Source organism: Podarcis melisellensis (assembly GCF_964234715.1).
Source record: "Podarcis melisellensis genome assembly, chromosome: 9".
Lineage (NCBI taxonomy): Eukaryota > Metazoa > Chordata > Lepidosauria > Squamata > Lacertidae > Podarcis > Podarcis melisellensis.
Genome location: NC_138541.1, coordinates 29,982,726 through 30,001,050, shown reverse-complemented (window position 1 = coordinate 30,001,050; position 18,325 = coordinate 29,982,726). Strand labels below are relative to the sequence as shown.

Genomic DNA, 18,325 nt, shown 5'->3' with positions numbered 1-18,325 from the left:
AGTATCACACCACCAAACCTGGTTTTGCTCTGGAGCAGCTGAGGCTGTGATCAGGTTACCAGTTTCTATTAGAGATGGTTAAAATTCAGCTGAAGATCAGCAAACATTGCTTTATATGGGATATATAAACTCTCCCACTTGTTAACAAATACTGATTTAGATGTAGGATTTTTTTTCTGCAGACAATAAAGAGTTTCCACAATGACAAGAGATTAATCCGATGAGGTGCTGTGTTGCGATTCTCGGTCATAAGGCTGAGAGATTCTAACTTCTGTATAAAATATTAGGTTCTGATAACATTCACTGTCCATGGTGTGACACAACATGCTACACTGGCAGCTGAATTGGTAATCCTTTTCCTGGCACTAGCAAGTTTAAGTCTATAACTCATGTGTGAGTGATCTATTGAGAACTGCTTCTTGATTCATTGAATAGAAAGGCACAATTTGAATAGAAAGCTGAATAAAAAAAATACAATTTACATTGGGGGGAGGGGTACCAGTTCCTTTTAAAAAGTTCCCATTTAGAAGAAGAACAGTTATTAGGCAGACAAGATTAGAATGGTGAGCAGAGTTTTGGTTAATGGCAACTCAGAAGAACCATAAATAGGTGGCAGAGCACATGCAATACAAGCAAAAAAATTCTCAGGCTAAGAAAGACTCCTGTCAGAAGCCATGGAGAATCACTGCCAGTCAGTGCAGACCAAGGGTTGGGTACCATTTTGCCCAGATATTTTTCATCCACACAGGCATACTGTCAGGTGTGTGGTCTTCTCCAGATGTTAAAGTTTCCTAGTGGGGGAGAGACAGTGACCAAGCAGGATTTATCTCACTGCCCATCAGCTGACAGGGACAGGAGTTAAATACTCTCTTCTGAATGCCCAGTGAACCACCTGACATCAAGGGAGTCACCTGATTGACAGACAGGTGTAGTTTCACTAAAATAGCTCATGGACAAAATTAGAATCCTGGTGGGCCAAGGCTAGGCCAGATTCCAGAGGTCCCCTACTACTGATACAGTTAATAAGGAGTTTTATGAACCAGCCACCTAACTCAGTATGAGACAAGTTTCCTCTGTTTCTTAAAGGTAAAGGGACCCCTGACCATTAGGTCTAGTCACAGATGACTCTGGGGTTGCGGCGCTCATCTCGCTTTATTGGCTGAGGGAGCCGGCGTACAGCTTTCGGGTCATGTGGCCAGTATGACTAAGTCACTTCTGGCAAACCAGAGCAGCGCACAGAAACAGCGTTTACCTTCCCGCCGGAGCGGTACATATTTATCTACTTGCACTTTGACGTGCTTTCGAACTACTAGGTTGGCAGGAGCAGGGACCAAGCAACGGGAGCTCACCCTGTCACGGGGATTCGAACCGCCGACCTTCCGATCGGCAAACCCTAGGCTCAGTGGTTTAACCCACAGCACCACCCACGTCCCTGTGTTTCTTAGGTTTCTATATATTTCATGCACTGACAAAACTACCATGCATCCTTACTTCATTGGAATTTAAGGAGCCTAACTCCGCAAAACATTGCACCAAAAGCTGGTAAGCAGCTCCAAGCGTGCTATACACTGGGAAATATATGGTGACAGTTTAAAAACCCAAAACCCGTTCTGTTTGTATTATTCATTATAAAGTCAAACCAACATCTATCACTTTCTCATGTCTCTCCATTAATGGCTGAGACCTTACAGCGCTAAATAAATAATGTGGAAATTTTATCTGACTAATTGGTCATAAAGATTGAGGTTTGCATTTAATGGCTTTCATTTTCCATCAAGCCCTTCCTCAACAGTCTTTTCCCCCCACTTTTTGTAAAACTTGATATTAGTTATTGATACAGTCAATTGCTTTATTCTTTATGCTAACACTTCTCAGTAGCAATCTGAGGTTCTTAGGGGATAAATTAAGCCCTGTAATATTCAGTGAATCAATCACGGCTATTTATTATTCTAAAACTGAAAAGATGCTATTTCATTTTAGTGTTTATATATAGATGATGTATTAAATAACATTCTGCATATATTTTATGCCAGACCTAAATGAAAACTTGATCCTATATTTACCTTACACTTTAGCAGAGCTCTCTACAGAAAAAAAATGCATTGATATGGGGGGGGGGGATGTATATAAGCCAGAAATAACTGGTAATTTATTAGCTGGTAGCAATTTTTCAACTGATTTAAATAGGAAAAAATAAGACTATAGAAGCAAGACAACAATTTTGGAATCAATACTGAAATGGAGTCATGACAGTGAAGTCTTTCACATTTATCAACTGAGCTGGTGTGATATTTTGAAATGTTTAGTTCCTCAGGGAACTTATAGCAGTTTTCAATCCAGTTGCTGTGAGGAAAAGGAAAGTTGCCAATTTAACTGGGATTAAAATCTTACAGAGGCAGAATATTAGGAGGAGGGCAATGCAGAGAGGAACCTGAAAAAGTGGGTAGATGGAAAATGAGACTTGAATAACATAAAATACGACACTGTGGCCAGCTTCTGGCTACCATTATGAGGAGCTCTGCTGCTACCATAGAACATAAAATTTTCTTCTACTTCTAGCTACCAATGGTAAATACAGGTCACCAATATTGGTTCCAAGAACACCCTGAATAAACAAAACATCTCCATTTTCATCACCACCAATGAATTATTGGGGAATGGATTTCACCACAGCCCTGGCTGAAAGTAGGGATGGGTAAGGCGTTCAATTTTGTTTGCCCTCTATTAGAAAGCAGCTAATTGACATTACTCAATCCAATACAAGAACAAAAATATAGCTACCCTCAGAAATTCTCACGCACCCCAATTCTAAACAAGAACCTCGAGAACTCGTTGACAATCACAGCACAAAAGAATGAACTAGTTGGACTGATGGTCTCAGTATAAAACATTCATATATTTGCATCAGATTATGTTTGAAATTGGTTTGAATTTTACAATCCAAGATAATAAGCAGCCTTCTTTCAATTATTGTCAAATTACATCTCGAAGGTTAACTGATATTATTTTCACAATAAGCATTTCCCCATATTTTGGCATCAGCTCCTGGTCATACAATAAAAGTTTGCAATGCTGGGTTTTAAAGCTGCTTTGCAGTTAAACTTTAAAGTGGATCAAACAATAAAAAATATAATTTATTTGTTCAGGATTTGAAAGTTAGTTAATTTTCTTTGATGTTCATAGAATGCCAAAAAATCCAAAGCTTAAGTTAATAACTATTGTTTTCAAAGGGTGTGTTAAACAGGAAATGACACTGGATATTTAGCATCTGAACTCTCCTTCCATCTTAATCATTGTTTATAACGTGGAAAAACAGGAAATTTGCCAGAATCCTGCCAATCTGTTGTTTCTAGATTCATTCTTGGAACATGCAGAAACAGACAATGTCTTAAGGAGAATGAAGTTTCAAAGTACAGCTGGATTATGTTTTCTGGGGTATTTGTTGAGACATTGGTAAGCTTTTGATCCATTTACAGGAAAACATTGGCATTATATTGACAAAATTAGCCGTGCTTGTTCCATTGAAATCAGTGGAAGAAGGCGATCCTTGCCTAAATAAAGTCTCAGCAATTTCCATAATATATCTTCAAAATAATTATATTGATAAGACACTTTATATGAATTCTTATCAGTGTAAATACAGTGGTACCTCGGGTTACAAACACCTCGGGTTACAAACACTTCAGGTTACAGACTCCACTAACCTGGAAGTAGTACCTCAGGTTAAGAACTTTACCTCAGGATGAGAACAGAAATCATGCGGCAGCGGGAGGCTCCATTAGCTAAAGTGGTACCTCAGGTTAAGAATGGTTTCGGGTTAAGAACGGACCTCGGGACGAATTAAGTTCGAAAACAGAGATACCACGGTATATTGAATACTGAAATTAGAGGGCGTTTACAGTCTTTACCCAATACAGTGGTACCTCTGGTTGCGAACAGGATCCGTTCCGGAGGCCCGTTCAAAACATGAAAAGAACGCAACCTGCAGAGGCGCAGCTGCACACACATGGGTTGTGATTTGCCACTTCTGTGCATGCATGTGATATAATTTTGCACTTCTGTGCATGCACGAGTGGCAAAGCCTGTAAGTAACCTGAAAGAACATAACATGAAGTGGATTTAACATGAGGTATGACTGTAACCTGAAGAAAGTTGGTCACATTTAGGGCTTTTTTTCAGCAGGAAAGTGCCTTCCAGCACCTCTTCCCACACCATGCCTTTGCCTCATGAGAAGACTATCCCTGGAGCACAAAGAGGACATCCTTTATGGGCACTGGAGAAGGTCTTTTCATGAGCCAGAGGTGCAGCGGGGCTTTAATGAGGCTCTTCAGCCTCCTGGGCTAACAGCTGATGTGCGGGAAGAAGCCTCCCTGTGTGTCAGCTCTGCAATCTGCCCTGTCTCTCAGGCTGGCGTGTGCAAGCACAAGAGATAGGGCAGATTGCCAAGCTGATGCACAGGGAGCTCACAGTGTTCACAGAGCAGCCCTGTGTCTTCGGCTGACGCAGAAGCAGGAGGGACAGGGCAGCATTCCTGCACCTTTTTTTCTAGAAACAAGCACTGGTCGCACTGAATATCGCATGGTCTATGCTCTGTAGCAACACCATGTATCTGCTACATGTTCTAATGGCCCACTTTAATAATATCATGCGATAATAACACATTTGAGCTGACAAAGTAAGTCTCAAATCCAATTGTTGGAGAGAGTTATAAGGTAATTTCCACTGTCATGCTTCTGAATGCCAGTTGCTACAAACAGCAGGAGAGGAGAATGTGGTTATGCTCAGGTCCAGCTTGCAGAATTTCTCTACACAGGTGGTTGGCCACTGTGAGAACAGGATGTTGGACCCGATGGGCCAGTAGGCTCTTCTTATGTTCTTATTTGGAATGGAAACCGATCAGGCTAGCATTTTTAAATCAATGCTCTGATTGACATTATGGTCTAGGTGTATCTACAAATGTAATGAGTTCAGTGGGATCTAATCTTAGGTAACTATGTATAGGATTGCAGACTGAATCCTCAAAAAGTTTCATCTATCCTCATTTACCATTTACTTAGTGAGTGAAACAAAACTATTTGATATTTATTTCAGATGCTACTAAGGGTGATGTTGATTATAAGTTTTGTAATATATTTATTTATAACTTTATAATAATTGCTGTTCTTTGACCCCTTATGAGAGATAATACTCATATGGTAGTAAGGTACAAAATTAAATGTGCAAATTAAGGGATCAGGAAAAAAAGTCAAAGGGCAAATGTGACTTACTTTTAAAAAAAAATACAATACCAAAATTAATCTACAAGTAGGGTGATCCTATGAACAACAGTTAAATATAATGAGGGATAAAAGGGGGGAAAGTATGTTGGATTATTAAACTAATATGTAGCATCGTTAGGACTACCAAGAATGCCATGGAAGGCTAGGTTGGGAGGTAGGTATAGAAGCTATGTTTGATGGTGAATTATGATGTGTAAACAGGACAAATGGAAAATGCATAAATAATAAATAATAATCAAAAAGAATAAATGTGTAAATATACTCCCAAATGCACACATTTTAAAAATGGGAAAATACATACCATCATCTGCATCAGTAACATTGAAAATAAGGATAGTAGATCCTGGAGGTTGGTTCTCCATCAAAGATGTGCTATATGATGCCATGCTGAATATTGGTGAATTATCATTTACATCCAGTATGTTGAAATAAGCCCTCACAGTGGAGGATTGCCCACCACCATCTTCCGCACGAACTGAAAAAATGTAATATTGCTGCACTTCATAGTCCAACATGCAAGTTAAGTTAAAAACTCCAGTGACTGGGTTGAGGAAAAATGTTCCATCTCCATCGTCTTCACTCACAGTGTACGTGATTTCTCCATTCACACCTGAATCTTCATCTGTCGCTAAGATGGCTGCCACTAAAGAACCTAGAGATGAATTAGGAGAGTGGAAAAACCCAAATGGTTCATGTCAGAGAAAATATGTGTCCTGCTATCCATTATTATAAGTGTGTGCCAACATATCCATGAACAGTATTTAAATGATAGTTTATTTAAAAGCATTTGTATCCTACTCATTCAGTAAAGAATCAAATCCATAAAGTTGGACACATGATCACCTTATTTTTTTTTAAAAAAAAGCCGGGGGGGGGGGAAGAGAAAATATACACTCAAAATATACCCTGGCCTGGTTCATGCATAACACTGAGCCATGGTTTCTTCAACAAATGGCAAATTTGCTACAAGTTGTTCCACAAATGATCAAACAAGCCACAGTTTGTTTTTCCATAAATTTCTTTCTTTTCAAGCTGCTCTTGCCTCATAGCTTTTTTTAGTTTGGTGAGCTTCTGGGCTGGGGTGGTCAAACAAACCATGGTTAAGGAACAGTGCTGATATCACACATAATGCCAAACCACAGTTAAAAGAAACCATGGTTTGTAGCCAACAACTAATCATTGTTTCAATTTGTGGTTTGCTGGTAGGAAACAAATCCTTGTTGAACCACTAGGCAAGGTTCACACAGCACATTAAGCCTTGGTGTGATTTGTGAACTCTGCACAGCAGCTTAACTATAGTTTGTTCACTGCCAGCAACCCATACTATGTCAAAGAATCATAGAACCGTAGAGTTGGAAGGGTAATGTTTTAATAATCCAGTTTAGTGTTATGCGACAACAAAGCCACTGAATATATATTCAAACCAAAATTTCTGCCCAGCAAAATTTTAACTGAAGTTGAACTTTTTTTTCCTCCTTGGAAAAAAGCATGATACAGTTATGTTCTTAATGGGAAAATGGTGTTCAAGTTAAGTCCAGTAAAACTCCATGTTTCAATATGGTGTACTACCCTATTTCCTCATAGACCTCTGAGAGTATAATTTCACATTTATAACTTTTCAAAAGAGATAACATAACCTCCTTTCGCAGCCTCTTATGCATAGGTGTGTCAAGAACTCCTGATACGTAGCGAGATATTTTAAATGGTCAGCAGCTAATCACTATACTTGCTGGTTTTGAATTTCACTTCATACTTGAAACAGAATATTATATAGTGCTTCAGATATCGAATGTGTTTTCACTCATTCTAAATTCTGTTCTTATGCCAGTCAAAGAATGATATTTTTTTAAAAAAGAAAAAGAAACAGAGGGAATCTAGTGAACTTATTCTCGCTACTCCACCTGTACAAGCTTGGAAAAGAGAGAGCTGGGCTAGTTCAAGCTAACTTTTGGATAATAATGTGCATATATATGCCTATGTCTTCTGAGAGTGACAACCTCAAATTGTAGTAATTGTAGTAGCAATTTAAGAGTTTTATGGAACAAGGGCAGCAAGTCCATAGTGTGCAGTAAACAAAAACATGAGCAGAGAATTGATGCACAAATCAGTTAAGCCTAGATACCTGGCCCTTTTAATGTCGTTCGTTATTTAACTGGTATTGAATTTGCTGAATCCGCACAAGAACATAGTATTTCCAAAGAAGTCTGAGTTATTACAGCTGTTAAAAGCACAAGGAAGCAGGAATGATAAGGACAGTAATGTCATCTACTATTCACCTGGAGTGGTATCTTCTGTTATGTCAAAGGAATAGCAAGGTTTAGAGAACTTGGGTATATGATCATTAACATCACTAATAGTAATGTTTATTCTCATATCTGAAGACTGCAGGCCATCATCAGCACGAACTAGCAGAGAATATTTAGAACGGCGCTCTCGGTCCAAACGCTTGGTGGCTATCAACTCTCCCGATTCTGGATCGATATGGAAGCTGTCATCTGCACCACTGATGATGGTGTAAGTTACCAGAGCATTTGCACCCTAAACAGTGACAAGAAAAGGTCAAAGTGCATTATATTTTCATCCAAATTAATGGCAAGCTTTTGCACTGATTCTAAGAATTTTCAAGAAATTTTCAAGTAAGTAAGTAAGTAAACCATGGATTTGGAATGCTGAGTTGATCATATCACTTTTATATTAAAAAGTAAACAGAAAAGTTAGAGTACGAAGAGCTAAGATTGGAATCTCCCTATAATGTCCCTCAAGGCTCCCTGACAGAAACGATTCCCTTGCCAAATAAACATTTTTTGCAGCAATCTGTCATTCCTGATGTATTTACTTGCACTGGTACTGATCATATAAAAGAGAAATATACAGCTGTGCCCCTTCTGTACCCAGCACTCTGCAAAAATGGGCCATGTGATGTTGTGTTGTCAGGTGACTGACCGGTGGGCAGCCCTTCTTACCCATCCTGTGGGAATGGGGGATCCAGTTCTTCACCTCTACTCCACTATAGCAGCTGGTTAAGAGATGCTGGTTAAGGAAGAACTGTGAGGGGTGAGGCTTCATCAGACAAGGCTTTCTTCCACCTGCATTGCCCCGCCCTCCAGTCTCTGCTTCTCAATTTGCATTGCATTATTTTATGCACTGTGACTTGCCGTTGTTTTATTGATTATAATTTAGATTTTTTTTAAAATTGTTAAGAGTTGATTTCTGTTTAATTTTTATATGCTGGTATTTAATATTAGTCTATACTATTCTAACGGACTGTTGAATATTACTTTATTTGATATAAGTTGCCTATTTTAAAGTTATGCTTTATTATCACATTTTTGTATTGGATTAGATTGTTATATGGTGTACATTCTTTGTTTCTTCAGCTTGTAAACCACCTTGGGTATTGTAAAATAGAAAGACGGTATACAAATTAAAAGTGATGATGATGATGATGATGATGCTATAGCTGCAGCTTGCTTTTGGGGGAACCTGGAGCCTAGCTGGGGTACGACAGGTCAGAGCTGAGCTAAGTCTTGAGGAAATCGTATACCCATATGAACTTTTTCGGATGGCTGATATGAAGCAGAAGGTGGTGTTTCATACTGAACATTGTCTTGTAAAACACACTTCCTCATTCTGGTGATTCACAAGACTATGAAAACAAACAAAATGTTTATCTGTTCAATGGTATGGCAGGGAGCACTGCTCTCACTTTGAATGGACTTCAATGCCAAGCAAATTTGTCAATGTGATGATATCATCAAGCCTCATCAGAGTGAGACAGTGCGTCTAGTTTTTACTGTGATTGACTGTGTTATGTTGACCAATGTAACTGGATGTGTGGCTAAGTAACATTTTCTATATGATTCCTGATAGACTGCAGTTCTCTCACGAAGAAATTGTTTTTTAAAAATGCACTGTGCAGTAGTTGTGAAAAGGCAGGGGATGACACATAAAAAGAGAAGCAAGGGGTTTGAGAAATCTTTGACTCTGAAAACCCTTCTTTTGCCTCCACATTTCTGTGAACAAAAATTCACTGTAGTCTTACTTCCTTGTCTACTCAGGGGATACATTCTACAGTATTACTTTCATACTCAATGTCTGTGCAATGTGTAGAACACTTACTCGTAAAAGTATAATTAAAATGTTTGAACAGATTCTTTCAATAATAATCTTATATTACTCAAGTGTTACATTCTTTATCATCCAAGTGTGATACTTCATTTTTACAACAATGTGACTCAGCTATAGACTCTTCTACCATAACTGCTGCTGTGGGTAAGGAGCAAATCCTATAAATTAGACAAGTAAGAAGAAAATCTAGAAACTTCCTGTCAACACTTTTGAAGTACAGTAGTACTGTGCTGTGAGATATCATAGCTATCATTAATATTCATCCCATGGCACTAGAGAAAATGTTACACCTTCTGTGCAGATTGCAAAATAGTGACCACCTTGATCCCATTAAGTTGAATATTAGCCAAATGCAGCAATCAAATTCTGTCATATGAAACACTCTTTTACACGTTTAGGCAATGGGTTTCAAAGAAGCCTTAACCTAGTCTCGTCATTTGGCATGCACACTTTTTAAAACATGTCACTACAGATTTCATGTAGAGGTTTTTGTATGTCACGGATTTCTAACACTCTACTGAAGCTTAGAGGCTTTCTTGGAGATAGACACAGTGACAGAAATTTCCTCCAGGCATTAATAACTGTCAAATTACTCAGCTTTGGTCATGCTGGATAGCCCTGCCGCTGGTGACTATGCAATTAACATAAATGACTGCTGTGACATAGCTTTCACAGATACAGCTGGACGCATGAAGATTTCCATACGATTTGGAACTCTGGGGCATGTGGAAACCTTATTGCAAATGAATGTATGTGCACTATGGGTGGTAAAGCTACTTGTATGAACATCAAGATGCAGCACTCAGATCCTGTGTCGAAAAAGAACATGAGGGGACAATGTCTGAAGAGGGCAAGAGATATAAAAAATAAATAAATAAAATCATGCCATGCAAAGCAGACACAGAGAAAAGGAAGAAATGTGTACAGCAGTGGATGGTGCCTTAAACCCCCCATGTGGCTCTCCAATGTTTAGGAATCTGCCACCTCACACATTTCTGCAAAATATCATGAATCTATTTGAGGGGGCTGTAGCAGGTGGGGTTGGTCTCTGTGTGGCCCCCAGTATGTAGAAGAAGAGTTTGGATTTGATATCTTGCTTTATCAATACCCTAAGGAGTCTCAAAGCGGCTAACATTCTCCTTTCCCTTCCTCCCCCACAACAAACACTCTGTGAGGTGAGTGGGGCTGAGAGACTTCACAGAAGTGTGACTAGCCCAAGGTCACCCAGCAGCTGCATATGGAGGAGCGGAGACGCGAACCCGGTTCACCAGATTACGAGTCCACTGCTCTTAACCACTACACCACACTGGCTCTCTTTCGGACCAGAAGAGGAGCTGTTCAGGTGTACCACATGTTGAGAAGAGGGAGGGGGCATCTGGCAACGGTTAAAAGGCTGTTTTGTGGGAGAGTTTGAACCATCTCCCAGAAGAAATAAGGAGCAGGTAAACAGGAAAGGAAACTCTACAAAAGGAAGAGAGGGGGTGGATGAAAGATAGGCAAGACGAGAGACTAGAAAATAGGAAGTAGAGGACAGACACACAGGAGAGAAAACATTGTATGTTAAATAAAGCAAAGCAAGCAATGTCTTGTGATGGATGAGGGCAATCAAATTAATTTAAGTAAGGTCTCCACTAGGGGAGTCTCTGAGAACAAGAGACCACATGGGGTCTGAAAAGTCCTGGAATCAGGTGCGCAGGGATAGAATGGGCAGTCTAAACTCACAGAAAAAAAATAAACACTTGCATTTTTCCACTCCACGCCACCGGCTTCCAGGCAAAAATCAGTGGGTGGAGTAGAAACAAGGCTGTAAATCTATGCCTAACAACACTGTTGTGACAGAAGTGTCCTGCTACCCTTCAAAGAAGCAACAATATCTTACCTCGTCAGCATCCATAGCTGTCAGCTGCATTATTTTAGAACCATCTCCAATATTTTCTTCTACAGTCAGATCAAGCATATCTGTAGGGAACACTGGCGGGTTGTCATTGACATCTTGAAGAGTTATTTCCACCTAGGAAGGAAAGGGGGAAAAGCTCGTGATTCATTTATTAAATATAAGTAGTGCAAGCTGCTTAACTTTACATTGAATCAGGTAAGCAGTGCGCAATCTGATTTTTCAGGAACTTTTCTGAAAACACAAACGAGAGAAAAAGTCCCGTGATGGTTAAAATTCCACATTGTTTTGAAATCTTCAGGAAAAAAGCCTGTAACCTACATAAAGCTAATTTGACTTGTTGATAGTAACTGATTTTAAATGGTCCTAGTCTAGTTTACGTTGGACATGGTCCACTGACTGACTGTCAATGTAATCCCTAAAAGTTGGACCCCAGAGGATAGCTGCCAAGACCCAGGGCACGGGATCATTCAACCATTAAATGCTGCTTGACATAAAGATGAGGTGGTGTAAAATTCTCCCTGAAATGTTTACATATTGGCATGTCCAACAGCCAGAAAGAAAGAGTGCAACTTTTAGCATTAAAAAAGAGTTCTGATTTGCCCTTCTTTGTATGAGAGCGTTAGGGGTATTTTTTTTTTATAAAAAAGTCAATATTGGAAGCAAGTTGTTGTAACATCTCTCTGGATCTCCCCCTCTCCCTTTCCATGCTTAAACCCAAACACATTTTATTTTTCACAAGTTCTGTTTATATCTTTTACAAACACTAATGGCAGCATCTGAAATTATTTGCCAAAGCTGTTTACTCCTTCTCCTCTGTAAGCAAGATTGTTTAGTTCTCATGGGCCTGCCGATGCTGCGTTTAAAAAGCCAAGAGCTTAGAGTTCCACTGCTAGGTAGACACATACTAATAATCTCCCAATAAAGAAAAGACAGGCAACAGATGGTTTCTATCTATAGTGAAAGCAAAGGATTCCCAGAAGGCCTGGACCAATAAGTGGTCACCAAAACGTGAAGACCACCAAGGAGATAATGGCATAGTTGGGGGGCAGAGCTGCCTTCAGCAAACATTAGATAGCTGATTGTTTAGCAGGGCTGGAAAAGGGGGGCAGGAAGAGCGAGGGGCAACTTAAAAGTCAAAAGAGATAAGCGGATTGACAGACAGAAACGTCATTGTACTTCAGCAACCCACTTCATCACTATTGACAAGAGATTTCTGGTTTCAGAAACATGGATGGAAATAATCCAAGTATAAAAACCAGCACAAATATCTTTTTGAAACTTGTGTTGTTCATCCAACAAATTTGCATATCTCCCACTCTTTGGGGGATATGAACAATACATTGCAATACCCGGCTTCTTTGATCAAGAAAGCCAAAATCCAACACATTTTGGCATTTATTTATTTTTTTGAAATGGAGAATTAAATCAAATCTCAACCGATCTCAACCGAATGAGGGTAGCAAGAATTTAATGAATAGAAAGAAGCTCAGTGGAAAAATAAATTATGTGATGCTTGCCCGAACTCTTCTCTAATACAATGCAAACTATACAATTAAACTATACAAACTCTATAATTAAAGCACTATTATACAACTTTGAAATTTATGGCTCACGGTTTCCCCAAAGAATCCTGGGAAGTTTCTTAAGGGTGTTGAGAGTTGTTAAGTGTATTCTCCTCATACACTTGACAGAGTAGTTTAATATCTCTCCTGCCATCCAGTCACTCTATGGTGGGAAGAGGGGTCTCCAAATAAATCTCAGCACCCTAAACAAACTACAGTCTCCACGGTTCTTTGGGAGAGGCCAAAACTGTTTAAAGTCATATGACAATGCTTTAAATGTATGGTATGTGCTATATATCAAAATATATGAAGGCAGGAAGTATGATTTTATAAATACCCCACCTGTTTATGTTTTGGTTGTTTAGTTTGAATGCTTATAACCTGGCTTTATAGCCCTGAGAAGCTTTCAAAGTGGCTTACAAAAAATTCACATAATAAAAATCAATAACAGAAATCATGGTGTTCCTCTGGTGCCAGGATAATTCAGGTGGCATTTCCTTTTTTCATCCTTGGTCTTCCCTGGTGTCACCCTTCAGCCTGTGCCTACAAGGCAGCAGAGTCTGCTGGATCACTTCTGAACAGGGCCAAGCAGCTTGTGAGGGAGGTAGACTTTCTCTGGTTGGCAGTTGGCAACAGCTCCTGCGAAGGGCCTCAGAAGTACGTGTGTGGAGATGAGCTGCTGGAACTAACTTGGCCCATGTTGTATCTCTCTCAGGTTGTACCTTCCCATGATAGAAGCTACAATACCAAATATGTATGGCCTAGATACACATGTAAGGTGAGTGACTGCCCTCCACTTGGCCATCAACTCTATTATGAGGTACATATTAATAGACACTCCCTTACTTGTTATGCATATACACATTTCCTTGCACCTCTACCGACTGCTCAATAGCAGCACTTCCTACAGGCTGTTCACATTCCTAGTTCACCTGCAGTTCAACCCTCTCCCTCTCTACCCAACCCCATCACAAAACAAAGTCTTCCAGATGCCAACTCCACGAAGGATCTTCTAATGGTATCATCTGGGACAAATCCGTTTTAGAAGAAGGCATGGAAAATCCCTTTCTCTGAGAGTAAATGAATTGAGCACGAACTAATTACAAAGATGTAAATCATGGTCTCCTCAAGCCTGTCCCTCCTATGCCAAATTTGCACCTGGAGTTTTCTGTAGCTGCATTTTAAAGCTTCTGAACATAAGAATTAGCATACACATTGCTGATACAGCATCCCAAGCACAAACTCTAGAATTAAACAGCTTAAGAGTTTAATTTTCAAAGAATTAAAGTGCCCAAGAGGTTTGCTGAGGGTGGGCGGGGGGGTGGGGCGGGGAGAGAAGAAAAACGCTGCAGCGTTGTAATAATTAATTTTAACACATCAACAACAACCATTCTAAGGTCATTAGAAAAACAAAGATGAATGACTGCTATATGCCACAGCTGCCAATCAAGTCTTGGCCCTTAAAGGAGCACAGCTAGAGCAAGCAGTCGTGCTACCAAACCTATTACATTTCACCAGATCCCGTTTCAAGGTACTGCAGCTGCGAAGCTCTGCAGTTTATTTATTAATACCATATATATCACACACAGCTTGTGTTTCAGCTACAAGCTGACATTTTACCACCAGAACCCAAATTCACAATGTGCAACTGGCAGCTGTCCTTTGTAAACATCTATCTAGCTATTGTTTTAAGGTAGCTGTGCAACCTGCATAAGATGCTATGTTACCAGGGAGAACAAATGCTGAAAATTCATGAAGCACACAGAGGATTAATGGAAAGAGAGGCTCTGTAAGTAGCATTTGGGATGATGAAAAGGAAGGGAGGGAAGAAATAAAAGATGGTTGTGTAAGTTATTCTGAAAACTCTGTGTACTCCATAAAATACAACAGTAATATTAGATGCTGAAGTCCCAACTTAAACTCAGGAACACGGCAAGTTTATGTTTGTTACAGATATTTTAGCACTTGGAATCTAACATTAAAACACTGCACAATATTAATGTGAGAGTTGTGTTACCTTCTCAGACAACACAAAGAAGCTTAGGACCCCTGCATTACAAATATACAATATAGTCATTAAATTCTGATGACACTAACGTATTCATCTTTCGAGAATATAAATTGCATCCCTCAATTTTTCCAGAAAATACACATTATTGTTTTCTTTTCCACAATGACACAACCTTTTTTTCCTCTTAGGATTTACACTCCCGCATGTGCCTGTTTTAACTGTCAAGCTGTCAATTTTGGGGGCCTGTTGGCAACTAACAAAACTGTGTTGTAGTGTTTGTGGCCCTGGAAAACACACAGGAACCACACAGTGGGGAATTTAAAGGTGTGCATAGTGCGTGCAGAAGTAGGGCTCCCTGCAGCTAAGACCCCCCCCCCATTTATTAGTATGTATTGCTAATTGAGAGGATATCTTTAGAACGGGACTTCAAATAATGAATTGCTATTATTCTAGTATTTTAGTGTGTTGAATTGCAATTGCTCTAGCATTTTAGTTTGCTGGGGGGGGGGGGAAGACCAGCAAGGCCCAGTTGGTACTCAGTAATAGTCTGCTACAGGAGAGATGTGGAAGAGGAAAAATGACAGAGCCCTTGTCACATACAGCTGAAACAACTGACACCTATATCATCAATGATCAACAGCTCAGTCTGAATAATGACACTTTCCTATCCCAGGCCTTAGGTGGAAGGACTGTTCTTGCTTATTGACAACCTCCCAAGCCAAAACAGCTGTTATCCAGCAACACATGGCCAAATAACAGAGATACAGACACAAAGACTAGACGCTGCAGCAAAGGCAGATGTCAACTCTGTCCTCATGCCTACCCTGGCAACACTATTACAGGATCTGATAATGTCATATACAACATATGGGGTTCATGCATTTGCCCATCTTCCAATGAGATATAAGAGATTATCTGCCAGCAGTGCCTTCCTACATAGGGTGAACCGGCCAATCTCCATGCAAAAGAATAAATGGACACCAATCAGACATCAGAAATGGCAATATTCAAAAAGCAGTGAGGGAACATTTCTGTCTCCCTGGCCACTCTGTGGCTGACCTTAAGGTGGCTATACTGGAACACAGGAACCTCAAAAGGAGCCTGAAATATGTTGAATTACATCAAAAAGTTCAATGCTATCACTTACAAAACAAATCAAGACAAAGGGTTTTATCTCACTCTGTATTTGTTTATTGACTTATCAATGCCAGGATGTCTGTGTTATCAACAACTCTATTGTGAATGACCAGTGCCTCTACTTTTGCTGCATTTTGTTTGCCTCTGGCCTTACTGTTAGTAATTTCAACCATGTGTCTGCAATATATAAGCCTGCAATTCAGGATAACACTTCATGCATCTCATGAGATGGTCTGCAGTCTACAAAAGGTTCTGCTGTTATTCTTTAACATGACACAAGACTCTTTGTTGTTTATGCTGCAATAGAACAGGGCTACAAGAAGGCTGATTGCCGAAGAATGGATGCTTTTGAATTATGGTGCTGGAGGAGACTCTTGAGAGTCCCATGGACTGCAAAAATTTCAAACCTATCCATTCTGAAGGAAATCAGCCCTGAGTGCTCACTGGAACGACAGATCATGAAGCTGAGGCTCCAAGACTTTGGCCACCTCATGAGAAGAGAAGACTCCCTGGAAAAGTCCCTGATGTTGGGAAAGATGGAGGACACAAGGAGAAGGGGATGACAGAGGACAAGATGGTTGGACAGTGTTGTCGAAGCTACCAGCATGAGTTTGACCAAACTGCAGGAGGCAGTGGAAGACAAGAGTGCCTGGTGTGCTCTGGTCCATGGGGTCACGAAGAGTCGGACACGACTAAACAACAACAATTTAAAAATGATTTATTTCTTTTCTAATTGGCAAGTATTTAAGGGTGAAAAGATCCTCTCCTTAGGAAAAAAAAGCATTGTTTCTACTCTTTTCCTCTAACATCTTTTTAACTGCCTAGCAAAAGAAAGGAAACAGGCAGGCCACAAAAATGCTGAGCCAGCTTATATGTGGCAATTATAGTTTGCATTGGCAAGGCAAGCATCTATTTGATAATCCTTTCTACTAACCACTGTGTCCTTGTGCATATATCCCATCAGAGAACTACGGAAGGAATATGATCTAAGAAGAAAGAGGCCACCAGATGCCTTATTCCATATTTATATTTATTTGCACACTACCATTTCGTTAAAAATAAAACACAGAGGAAACTAGTGTGATGGTGGGCAACTGATTTTTAGAATTCTTTTTGCTATCTTCCTCACCACATACATTAATCTGTCACATCCCATAAGATATTCAAATAAGCTTCTCTTTTGCCCCAAAGAAACTAATCACATCTCAAGTCATTCTTTTCACCAGCACAAACAACATCTCAACAAAGGGTATCGTGACATCTTTCAAAACTAACAAATTAGTCAAATAAAGCTGAGTCCAGCTCAATAGCTGAATGAAATGACATCATTAGTTTACAAGTATATGTGCATGGCTTGTTGGAAGTGAATTATAAACTGTGATCAAAACACACACACACACACGAAATAACATGCCTCTGATGAAGTGGACTCTAGTCCACAGAAGCAAACGCCATAATTAATTTACAAAAAGGTGCCAAAAGATTCTTCATTGTTGTTGTTCCTGCAACAAATTAACACTTTGGGAATGTCTATCTTCATAGTGGGGCTGCCTTTGAAAACTTCCCCAAAATTTCAGTTAGTCTAAATACAGCAGGGACCAGCCAAAGGGAATATCTGCCATTTCTGAAACAACTGCATTGGCTGCTGGCCCATTTCCAAATTCAATTCAAAGTACTTGTGCTTATCTTAGCTCTCAATGACTTCATGTCAAAGGACCTAGAGGAGCACCTCCTACATCAGAGGTGACAAATCTTCTTAAGCTTGAGGGCCATATTCCCTGCTGGGCCACTTTCTGAGGGCCGTGTGCCAGCAGTAGGCAGGGCTAGAGGCAAAGGCGGGCCAAGCAATGAATATAACTTTTATCATTGTACAGTAGGCTATTTTCTGCACACGCTCACACAGTCTGTCTTTCATCCAGGAAAGCAAGAGGCCTAATGGGAGTTCAGTGGCACATTTCTGCCAGTCAAAAACACTCACGGTAATTGGTTCTCCAGTTCTGATGTAAAAGCTTAGAGCACACTTGGCCAAACTGTGACTTATATCCTACCACAGTGAAAGAGCAGGAAAAAGGAGTTGAAAGCAAATTCTTACAAAGTGTGCTTAGGAAGGGGCATACTAACAGTTCCACTGTTATTTGTACATGGGAATAGATGGCAGGCAAGTGCTATTTTTAGTAAAGACTGTAGTGTTTTATCTCCTTGCGTAAAAATCCATCACACCAAAAAAACATTCATTAACTGCTGTGGCATGGGAAACAAAATTATTAGTGGGTGAAGAAATGCATGTGCCTGATAAATTTTATCCCTTTCA

General features: G+C 39.8%; 1 protein-coding gene across 1 annotated transcript in view; it reads right to left on the bottom strand.

The window, feature by feature from the left end:
• Nucleotides 1-18,325, bottom strand: part of FAT4 (FAT atypical cadherin 4) — a 145,429-nt gene that overhangs the window by 53,278 nt on the left and 73,826 nt on the right. The window contains exons 2-4 of the mRNA XM_081926415.1: nucleotides 11,287-11,418; nucleotides 7,556-7,817; nucleotides 5,581-5,931 (exon numbers count right to left, since the gene is read on the bottom strand). Coding sequence (XP_081782541.1) covers nucleotides 5,581-5,931; nucleotides 7,556-7,817; nucleotides 11,287-11,418 — 745 coding nt within the window. The remainder of the gene's footprint in view (nucleotides 1-5,580; nucleotides 5,932-7,555; nucleotides 7,818-11,286; nucleotides 11,419-18,325) is intronic.